This window comes from Serinus canaria, chromosome 2 (assembly GCF_022539315.1).
Source record: "Serinus canaria isolate serCan28SL12 chromosome 2, serCan2020, whole genome shotgun sequence".
In the NCBI taxonomy this organism is placed as follows: Eukaryota; Metazoa; Chordata; class Aves; order Passeriformes; family Fringillidae; genus Serinus; species Serinus canaria.
Window position 1 is genome coordinate 109634406 of NC_066315.1, and position 11953 is coordinate 109646358.

Genomic DNA, 11953 nt, shown 5'->3' on the forward strand with positions numbered 1-11953 from the left:
CAGGGGCTTGGCAAGAGCAGGGAAATTACATCTGACAGTCTAATGATTAATGGTTTATTTTTCCCTATTCTTTTCATCAGAGGCTGTTATGCTTTAATAATAACACTTTTATGCAGTCCATTGAATCCACATACTAATGCATATAATCTATATACTAATGCAGTGGCATTTAAATAATTGCATCAGAGGGAGTCTGACATCTTGAACTCAGGAAAGACTAAAATATTGTCTGGACTAGCTTTGGTTAAAGGTTAATGATTTACTGCACTGGAAAAATGAGGTGGTGAATCTATTTTACTCTCTAGCTCGAATATCACAGCCACTAGGGGCTTAAGTACTAAGGATATTAAAGAATGTTCTTCAGCAGGATGACTGTAATGACCCCCTGCATTAGCCCTGGCTCCCATTTTCATTTCAGAGCAATGATTATTCTGCTCTCTGTGTCCAAAGATAGAAGGTGATGACAGGCTAAAACCTCACTAACTGCATTCAGGAACAAAAGAGAATGAAGCAGGAGCCTTATCAAAGTATATAAAATCTTAAATGGTACATAAAAGATCAGCCTAGCTACTTTTTTTTGATCTCAGACCATTTGATAGAGCAAGGGTCCATGAATGATGGTTAAGTGAAAAGCAGCTGATCTGGAGCACCCAGAAACATTTTCACATGAGATTTTTCACACTGTGGAGTCAATTGAAAGGGTGAAATTGGGCCCCACACATCGTGTAAAGACACTGAGTCACATTCAGACCAGGTGAAGACAAATCGGCCGCCCTGTGCATGGTGCAGACAAATCTGCTGCCCTTTGTGTCATGGAGATTTCACACTACCTGCAGCTGCCTGGGAGGCGAGGGTTGCTCCTGTTCTGCCAGTCCAGCCCAAATCAATCCTTTCCAGACATATGACACAGTGTTTCAAATTTAAGGCAACCTGTAGATGACAGTCTTATTCCTGAAAGACAGTAATTCTTTACGGGAACGTGATTCCCCAGTAATAATGTCTCTGGTTAAAAATCAGTTGACATCAGTTCCATATGAAGTGTGTCCTTTATGTAGGGGAAAACAGTATAAACAGAGCTGACTTGAAGGAATTCTCATTGCCATCCATCTTTGCTCTTTGAACAAAAGAGGCAGAAGGAAGAGGGGAGTTTTCTATAAAGAGAAATCTTTCCAAGCAAAAGAGTGATGCCCGGTAGGGGCAGTGGAAATTTTTAAAGCTTTGGTGATAGTCATCCTGGATTTTAAGGAACTAAATATATTGCTAACAGTGGGCATTCAGGATAAAGATCCTGCTTCCTCCTGTATGAGTGATGGCATCCACCAGCAGGTATCAGTTCTTTATGCACTGTTTTGCTTCCCTGTGGTTGATGTGTTAATGGGAAAACGTGTCCATAGCAGAAAAGATAGTCTGTGCTTATGGGGGAAACACACTGTCCTTTTCCCACAGACAGTCCTAACCTTTGTTAGGCTATTGAAATGTATCTTCATCCTTTTTGAGGGTTCACCTCCTGGCAGAGGAGATGCCTGGCATCACATAAAATAACACTCCAGAGTTACACTTCACAGGGCTTTTTGTGGTGAGGAACCCTCATATCACCGCAGTAACTCAGCAGAGTATTTTTAAATACATGATTCTTTCAGGTTGGAGTTAGAAATAAATGGGTGTCTTTCATAGTTGTGAAACTTCTAAATGTCCTGCTCTGTGTTGTCATTGTTACAATGCTGAAATACAGGAGTGTGAACAAGGAAAAGAATGATTGATTATTGCTGATGAACATTCAAAAAGTGCACAATCCAATGAAGCTGTAGTGAGCACTGCCTAGTTTGATGAGAGACAAATTCTCATATAATTTTACTGGTGGAAAAAAAAAGATTTTGCTGTACCTGAAGGACTGGGGAAAGAGACTTCCTGAAGTATCATGAGAGCAGATAGGAAAACTTGGCCAAATGGGCCACACAGCCAGACTGAAAACTGAGCACTGCTTTCAAACTGAAAGTAAAACCATGCTTTTAAGAGTGCAAAGCATCTCTGCACTGGAAACACATCCCATCCTTTCTGAAGGCAGACACTGCTTTTTACCTCAGCGTGCTCCTCTTGTCTGTAGCATCAATATCAAGAGCCACATTACAGCAACTGCCTGCAGCAGTGTCATTGTCTTTTATGATTGGTTCAGAGGAAGCTGAGTGAAAAAGCAGTGACTGACAGAATGGTAAACACTCAGTCTTATTTACTCTAGCACTTACTCTGCTTTTACTAGCAGTGGTTCCATACTGGTATGAGCACAACATGAATGTTCTTTTTATAGTGTAGGCAAGCTTAGTTCTGCACTTTCTGTAAACAGATTTCACAGAACAGATCTGTGTTGAACTCGTGGTGCATGCTGGCTATTCCTCTTTCAATGCAGCCTTTTCTGTTTTACAACAGCAGCCGAGTCAGCAGAGAGGGGCATCAGATATCTCCTTCACCATTGATGCAAACAAGCAACAAAGGCAGCTGATCGCAGAGCTGGAAAATAAAAACCGGTAAGGATCCGCTAAGTACCTGGTTTTGTTCAGTCCCATATGTTACATATGTGTTTGTTTCTTAGCGTTTTTTACCACCTGTACAATGTGCTCATACAGGCACATACATTTCCCCCTACAAAAAAAAAACCCAGAGCACAGAAAGGTCCATACAATAGGATAAAGGCTCTGAAATCCATAGCCACCCCATGTTTTCAGAAGTGTAATGTCCAATGACATGATATAATCATGGGTACTTTACTGTTTGCAGCTGCTGTTTGTTAAGAGTTCAAAAAAAAGTCTGTCCCGTTTCAAAACCGGATTAACTTTCAGTTGGATTCTCAGTAGCACTATAACACGAAACGATAAAAGGATCAGTCACGCTTGTAATGTTATGCTCTCCTGCTTTTATTCAGGATAAAGATGATTAAAGCTCTTCAGAACACAGTCTGCCTGGGAGAGGTTAGCAGGAAGATTAGCAGCAAGTTAGGCTGCTGATCAAATGAGACAGGAGGTGCAGATGTGACCTGGTGAGACTGAGAGAGAGTGTCCAGGAGAAATAGGCCAGCCGGCCCAAAAGAGGAGTGATGCCTGTTTGTTAACAGCAGAGGACCTGGCCCTGGATACCAGACTGCCTGATGCCATGAAATGTATGGCAGCAGAGCTCTGCTTTTAGTGCTGGACCATAAAACAGAGGCTAGCCCAGACCAGATGGTTTCCTATTCCAAACTCTGCACTGCCTTCTGTCACCGTGTAATGAGCACCACCAGCTCCAGTCTCGATTTGCCTTTCATAGTTCGAGGCTGCCTCCTGATCGTCTGCTTCCAGCACATTGTGAAGAAGAGACAAAATTCACAAAGGTTTCAACCTTCTGCTGTGGAGCTGTGTATTAGCCTTTTGACAGCACCCCAGGGCTCACAAGCCAGTCGTAACAAGTCTTGCTAATGTGCTTTTCTGTGAATTGTCCACTGCTCTCACATCTCTGCTCCCATTAAAAGTATTTTAAAGGGCTAAATATTTTCTCTGATACTCCACAATGTCCAGAAAGTTTACTTCAATTTTTTTTAAGTTCACGAGGTGCTGGAGATGTTCATGGTGAAGAACTAAAAGGGAGCAGTTCTGTCAAGCATGGCGCTATTTTATGTCTACCTGTGTTTTTTTGGGGGGGTTTTGAAGAATGATTTCCCTTTATGGCAAAATCCTAAGAGTTTATTCAGAAAACATACAGAACCCTCTCCCATTGCTGAGGGCTTCTTTGGTTGGCTGCAAACTAGCAATTTTACTTACATCTTCACTGATTTAAAGCTAAATACAGTCATGCTTTTTTACCTCTTGCAATGTCCAGGGAGCTTCTTTTGTGGAAAATTAATGACTTATGGTCTTCTGCTTATTCTCCTCCCCAAGAGAAATCCTGCAGGAGATTCAGAGGCTGCGACTTGAACATGAGCAAGCGTCTCAGCCCACACCAGAGAAGGCCCAACAAAATCCCACTCTCCTTGCAGAGCTCCGGCTCCTGAGGTAAGCTCACAAGAGTAAAAACCTCTGGCCTTGAAAGGGGCCAACAATTCTCAGCAAGAGAAGAAATACAAGATAAGCCTGGCTTATGTTTTTGGAGACTTTTTAAAGTAAGTCAGCCAATGTGTGTTTTTTATCCGTTTTTGGTGCAGCCCATTGTCCTAGAAGAAATTAAGCTTATGCTTTAAACTGTGTGCATGAGAAATCTCACATATTACTGCTCTACATTAAGCACATGCATTAGTATTTGCAGAGTGAGGCCCTTAGGTCGTTTGGAACAGGTCCCCACAGCCTGGTCCAAATGCCATTAATTATATGGGAAAAAATGTTCAGAACAAATGCCTTTGCAAAGATTTCTAGTTTATGTTGAAGAAAATAGAGAACTACATGAAAATACAGCCAGAATTAGATGTTAATTTAATTTCCCCCATGTGTTGAACTCTAAGGGGAGGTCAGTTCCCTTTGTGGTGCAAAACCAGGCTGCAGAATGATCCTCCTTGTCACTTGGGGGGTGAAGAGTGATGTCATCTGCAGCTGCTGAAGATTTAGAGGATCCTTCCTCCAGTTATCCCACCAAGCTAAAACCATTAATATGGATGTGACTGCATGATGGTTATGATACTCTACATGGATTTACTAATTCCCAGTGTATATCACACTGAAGAAGTACAGTTGTCATTAGCCCAGATCCATAGGCTCCCTGGAAGTCCTGAAGTTCACATTGTGAGAGCCAGACAGAGAATCCAATAAGAACTATTCAAAATGATCTATATGAATAGAGAAGAGAGTGTAAGGCTTTTCTTTCCAGTGAAACAATGCTAGATTGCTCTGCCCCCTGGCTAATCTACATTTTTTGCCACTTAGCCACTCCTCACACAACTGATATTTTAGTGATCTGATGCATATCCAAAGGAAATTACTATTAGAAACTGTGCTAAATTTTTTTCTTTACGAATACTTGATAGTTTTATTATGGAGTTTTCCACGCAAAAATATTTTTCTGATTCACAAATCATTACTTTGGCTTTCCAGTCTAAATACAAATTAGCTTCTTCATTTCTATGAGGGATTTTAATGTGTAATTACTTCTAGAGATCTACAGGCAAGTGATGTTGTGTGAGGCATATTACACTGACTGCCATGAAAATGTGTGCACTGTAAAATATACAGTAACGTAACTCTTGTCCATCAAACCAAAAGTCCATTTTCAGTAGGTTTAGGAAATCAGCTTTCTATGTAGTTGACTAATAAAATTCATAATACTTAAAAAAAAAAAAGAAAGAAAAAAGGAATGATTATGCAGTGTTAGCAGGCTGACTACTTAGCTTTTACCTCTTTTCAATTTTGATACACATATTAAAGCATAATACCCTTATTTTAATTTCTTGCTATGCGATGTCCTTAGGGCAGTGATACTGAATTCCTCACCTATACCTTCCCTGATTTAATATGCAGTATGAGAATCAGAAAATAACTTATAATCTCTGGGTCTGAACTACTTTGCATTCCTTCTGAAATGTTCACCATTTGAAAGGCAAAAGTCTTGACTTTGGATTTACTGGAGAATTTTGACACCACCTCAAATTCCTAGACACCTAAGATGGCACAAGGCTGTTCTGATGTGTAAAACAGCAGAACTCAGGGTAGCAGCCCTGATTTATGTCTGTTACCCTGCTGATTTTTCAGGCTTGAAGCACTTAGGGCTGCAGAGCAGTTTAGTTCATGCTGTATTAAGAAATGCTGGAATCAGTAAGCCATGTTGTGGATACCTGTCCCACCATCTTTCACAAGCTGCTGTAGTGTGACACTCACTGAAATGAGGTCCTGCACACAGCATTCCTTCACATTACCAGTACTGTTGTGGAGACAGGTTGGAAAACCCCTTACTTCCAAGAATTTGCTCTGGAGAACAACAGGAGAAAACCCTCAGAGGAGTAGTCTGTACAGTGCACACTGCTTAGCTCCTCTCTCCCTCTGGAATGAAAGTAAAACCCAGCAGAGCTCTGTACTAGGACCTGCCCCTTTGAATTACACGGACCTTATTTTTATTAAATAATAAACTCTGCTGCCTTTGTACAGTTCATAGCATTTCCAACCATTACCTGTCCAGAAAAGAAAAGCCAACACAGGCATTTTGTAGCAGGAAATAGATCAATCCTTCAGAAGAGTAAATGCAAACTGGCAGTGTTACTTTATGATCCTATTATAAAGGTGAGGGATAGCACACATGGGCAGTCCTGTAGAAATCAATGTTGTCTGTATCTGTAGTTGCTCACACTGAAGGCTCAAAATCAGAGTTTCATATTGCCCTAAATACAGGAAACATACTTAAGTCTTGGTGATTCCAGTGCTTTTCCATTTAGGATTAAATTGTCATATTTTGTAGGTAGTACAAAGCTAACACCATACCATAGTTTGTATGTTATTTGCAATGCAGTAGAGTATAAAATATACATATGTTTTTCAGTAGTATGTATTATCATAACTTCCAGGAGACAACAATTTTATTTTGTTTTTGGTGGAGACCTCCCACAATTTATTGGTTTAATGTGTGCAAGTGCTGTTCCCCCATTCTGTGTAGTGGAGCTGTGCAGAATCAAAGCTGTTCAGATTTATGGGGGCACAGAGAGACTGTCACACTTGAAGTGGCTCAGTATTCACACTGTCACACAACCAGCACTGGACTCTGGGTGCAAAGAGCTAACTTCAGGCAGTTATATATGTACTATGTGATAGTCTTCCTCTTGTTTTCCAGAAAAAAAAAAGAAACAAAAGCAGATTGTGGGGGGTTTTGTCTGAATTTCTGAAGTCTCTCAGCTTCTCTCATATCTCACTGTGTTCAGTGCCCCTGCTGTAATTTCCTGTCCTTCAGGGCATGGCTTTAATTTCTCCTGACAGCTAGTGAGGTTATTGACTAGAGAGTTCCAAAGCTAAAATTGCCAGGCATTTGCACAAGGGACTATAACACAAGCTTGTTTGAAGCTCATTTGTTCTTTGAAGAAGGGTCTGTGTCAGTGTCTGTCTTTTCCCTAATCCCTGCTCAGTCCTATGAGGATTCCCAGTGAGAGGGAGCTCCCTAGCCTTCATGGAGCCACATTTCTAAACCCTGTGCTGAATTCACCCTGTGTGTTTGCTTTCCTGTGCTCTGCAGCCATGTGTCCCCATAGCAGGGCTGGCAGAATGATGCAGTCAAAAGCTGCTGCTGTGAGGGGTAAGCTGTGATCAGGTCTCCTTGTTTCTCAGGCAGAGGAAGGATGAGCTGGAACAGAGGATGTCTGCTCTCCAGGAAAGCCGGAGGGAGCTGATGGTTCAGCTGGAAGGCCTCATGAAACTGCTGAAGGTAAGGAGCTCCACCTGGTACTGCCAAGGAAAACACAAAGTGAAGTGGGAGAGGAGAGAGAGGATATTTAACCACAGAATTCTGCAGAACCTGACTGTTTCTACCCACAAAATTTGGCTGTGTTTCCCTCCCTTTTTATGTTTTGCCTTGGTCTTTTAATTCAGGGGTTTCAGATGATGCTCAGATAATTCATTCCTGTAGCAGTGCTGCATCATCATTGTCACCTGCTGCTGGGAGGAGTAAGAAAAAGAAAAGAAACCAACACGTAAAACAAGTTAACTGTTAGCTGTAAGGAAAAAACCCCAGTACTGTACACTATTATTCACTGCAGCTGACAGTATAGAATCACTAGGCCTTCAACTTTAACTTTGCTCTTAAGTTCAAGTTTCTTTAATTTATTCATTTATTTCTTTAATTTATTCAGGTGAGTCATTTGACAACCACATCTACCTCTCTCAGCTCAGAGGTGCTTTCCCTACAGCACTTGTTTCATTTTCAGGGATACAGAAGCAGGCCCTTGTTAAAGAGATGAAACACGTCTCAACTAGGATCTCAGTTAAGAATGAAGAGATCAAAAAACATGTGCATTTTTAAAGACAGGCTAGGGTAAGATGGAATATGTGTTTTTATTTGCAGCCTTATTTTACCTGATGAACTTCAGGACAGATGATGCCACAAAATCACATTGGAAGAAAGCTCCCTGAGTAGCACAGGAGTCTCTTTAGTTGTTGTCTATGGCAACTCAAATGAGTTCATGGAAATTCAGTGCAACTTGGGTCAAATATAGCTCAGATAGGAGCAGAAGGAATTTCACTGGAACCCATTTAGCATCATGCCTCCATTTAGATGGAACATGCATCCATTTAGATCCATTTGCATCAAAGGAGGAGTTTGTCACCTTTTGTCACTTGCCCCTCCTCAGACACAGGCTTTGCAGCCACAGTGTCATGAATTGGTGGCACCTCAGCAGCAGGGCCCACTGAAGAGCCAGCAGATTTTTGGGAGCTGGAACTAGGCAGGATACTTTTGGTTCTACTCATGAAATGCTGCAGTGCCACAACCAGCAGTGAAGGTTGCCTGCTGTTAGTCACTAGCTGGACAAAGAAAATTTGGGGTAGGAAATGACAGCAGCTTTCTGCACACTTTGCACTGTTCTGGTGTTTCAAAGTGTGCAGAGGTGGGACCTTGACCTGGTCTCATATCTTCAACTATCTTGATTGCACCTTTAACTCTGTGCTCCAAATTTGGCTTTTTGTTCTTCACTTCCATCCTGGCTCATCTCATGTGCTGATCCTCTTTTTCTTTAGGAAGAAGAATTGAAACAGGTAGCAAGTTACCTTCTCTTTGGCTGCCTCACTAACTCCTAAATGTGATTGTGTTCCTGTGATTTGTGTTCCTTCTCTAGCTTGAGAAGTGTGTGTGTTCTTTTGACCAAAATTAATATTTTGCAGTTCTTTCCCACATTATTGTCTTGGAGCAGTTTTCACAGTGAAACATCTTAGCCCTCTAGAAAGCGAGTCACAGCTACAAGCAATCTTTTCCTCACTCCTCTAAATTATAACATGTAAGGTATAAAAACCACACCTCAAATGTAGTGAAACCAATCTAGAATATTAATTCCATAGATAACATTTTGAAAATGTAATGAGGAATTTTGTACTTTCAAGAAAAACATAACTGAGCTTAAATTAGACAAGGGCAGTGGGTTTGAAAGCTCATTTTATGCAGAAAGTCAGGGCATAGTGTGCACATCTTTTTGAGCTGGCCTTGATGCTACAGTCCCATGAGTCTTCAGGGAAATGAATGCTTCCTGCAGCCTAGATCAAAAATAGGAAGTATTTTCATTAATAATAGTAAATTTTAGAAGATTTCATTGTTTCTGAGCTTTTCAGTATTGTAATGGATCTTGGAAATATATTAGCCTTAAAAAAAAGGCACTTCTCAGATAACAGTCTGATTTATGAGTTCAGTAAAAGTGTTTCATTTTAACAAAACACACTTCCCCCTGCTTTCATCAGCAGAAGTGCAGTCACAAGTCTGATCTGTTCTGTCTGTGATACAGCATTCAGAGTTTGTAGGTACTCAAACCTTCGTAAAATCAACATTTGGCTAATTTTCACCTTCATAAAACAAACATTTGGCTAATTTTTGTAGAGTTGCACTCAAAAAAAAATAAATCTAATATTAAATAAATCGCCCAAATACCACCTCTGTCTAAGGGCTGTCTTTCTTGATTCTGTTTGCAAAAGAGAAGCTTCCAGTGGAACAGGAGTTACCTTATCATATAAGGTGTTCACTGGACGGTGTAAGTGAAAGCACATTTGCAGGCTGCTATGAGGTATTTTTATGGCTTTCTTTTTCCAAGAGTAATAGCCTCACTGAATACCAGGTGATGATGCTAAAGAATTACTCTCACCATTTCCATTTAATGATCCCCATTATGCTGTGCCATTTCATGATCTGTTGAGAGAAACAGGATTAAATTAATTTCTGGAGGAATTCAATTGGAATGAGCAGCCCGGCAATTCATCTAATGCTTATGAATTATCTATTCCTCCATTGCCCTTCCTTGAGAAAGGATAATGAGTTCTTCACATCCCTGTCGTTTGATGAGGCTGTGTGATTTCCCCATCTGTCATCCCAGTTCAGTCCCAGCAGAGGGAGCAATGGGCTAAAACTCCTGTAAAGCCAGTTTTCATTTCAAGCATTTTATGCTAAGCACACATGATGCTTGATAGTGGGGAAATTTTCCTGTCTAGGAAGAGTTAACTTAAAAGCTGTAGCAATTTGACTAGGGATGGTGAATTAAATAAAATACATGAAAATTTTCCTGGGAGCATGAGAACACGTGATAGCTGCAACCAAGTACTACACAAAAGCTGAAGCCATCCAAATATCCACAATGGCTGTGATAGCTCCCCTTTCAGCATGCTTTAATCCTTAGCTGGTAGAGCTGTCAAGGTTTGAGAGCAATTCAGGGCTTGTCTTCTTTGCTGTCCTTACCAAGAAGTTAAGACTGGCTGTCTTTCAGACTGGCTTTAATTTCAAACCATTAGGTCCAGCCTTTGAAAACCACAATTCTCCTGATAACCACTAAGCAGGAATCCAATCCTAATACCACTTCATTCCCACAAAACTGAGCTGAGATGGATCTAAATGAGTAAAATAGATTGAGTTCTCACCTCTCTGAAATCAGGCATTCCCTAATATCCTCCTATTTTTATTTGCTGTTCATCGGTTCCATCTCATACTGCCCAAATCGTGTAAAAAGTGAGGAGATTTTTCCTGGACAAGGAACTCTGAATGCTTCATCTTCCTGTGCTTCCTAAACATTTTGTGTTTATCATAAGCACAAGATCTCAGTCATAGCTGCAGAGCAGACAGAGGGTAAGCACTGGGTGTGCAGCAGTTTCCACATCTCTTAAGGGAAAATTCCAGCCCAGAAGTACTGGCTGACATCTGTTATTTTTAGTAAATAAAATGCCTATTCTGAAGTTCATTCCTGAATATGACTTGATGTCAGGAAGCAAATTTGTCCATTTTTTTCCTCATCTTTCTCTGAAAGTTCCCACTGTTGTTGTTCCCCGATCAGAGATCAAAGGCAAAAGGGAGCTAAGGAAAAAGGCAAGGGAAAAAGGGCACTTGTCTTTCAGAGAGCTGACAACCAAAAATTCTTCCACAAATGTGTTTCAGTGAGGATGAAATGTGCTCCATCAGGGCATGAAAAAAGAAAGCTGTAGATTCTGGGTGCCCTGCCTGATGTGCAGGGGTTATGACTAACAGGGACCTTGGAGCATCTCCAAGTTGCTCTGGGCACTTCCTCTGGGGGACTGAACATCTTCATTTCTGCTGGAGCTGGTATAGATGATTCTAGAAACAGCAGAGCATCTGGCCTTTATGTATTCAATTTGCCTTTTCCATCAATCATGTAAATGTTCCAAAACCAATAATTAAAGAAATTATGAGTATTAAATTCTCCATTCTTCCATCAGCAATGTGCTTATTTCTCATAAAATTAATTTACCTTTGATGGCTTTCAGGTGATAATGTCTCTTAGAAAGGGGTGATAGGATAAAAAAATAAATAGCTTAGTATTCTGATACATTATTTATAGTCCAGGTCATGAATTTATAAAAGTCTCAAGGACAATGCTGCACTCAAGCTGCCATGGCCTGCTCTTGTCTTTCTTAGAACATATTTGCCAAACATAATCAGAGCTGCAGTGGCAATCAATACCAGAATCAAAATAAAAGCCATGGGAAGAGTTAAGAAATCCTCCTGTGTTTTTAAAATAAAGCCAAGATTAGGGAAACACCACCTCTCCAGTCACTTTTGACTGTAAACTACCAGGAGCTTGTGCTGCAGCTCCCCTTTAAAAGCACTCAAGCCACCTCCATCCTTGGCATCTGCTAAACACTGGGCTTCAAAAGCTATGTGCAGTTTGGTGGGGGTTCCAGCATTAGTTTTTTCTTATATGGACACACATTCCCAGGACTTAAAAACAGAGGGTGGGAAGAGAGCTGTGTCTCTTGATATCATTCACCTAGCTGCATTAGTAAAAATTGCAATTTTTTTAAAGCCTGCTTGAGTTTCAGCT

The 11953-nt window shown here is 40.8% G+C and overlaps 1 protein-coding gene across 11 annotated transcripts in view; it reads left to right on the forward strand.

The window, feature by feature from the left end:
- The window catches only part of DTNA (dystrobrevin alpha), a 222501-nt gene that overhangs the window by 191503 nt on the left and 19045 nt on the right, over nt 1–11953 (forward strand). For all 11 annotated transcript variants that reach the window (XM_050971128.1, XM_050971124.1, XM_009102816.4 and 8 more), the window contains 3 exons: nt 2425–2522; nt 3906–4019; nt 7260–7356. In XM_050971128.1, the coding sequence (XP_050827085.1) occupies nt 2425–2522; nt 3906–4019; nt 7260–7356 (309 nt within the window). The remainder of the gene's footprint in view (nt 1–2424; nt 2523–3905; nt 4020–7259; nt 7357–11953) is intronic.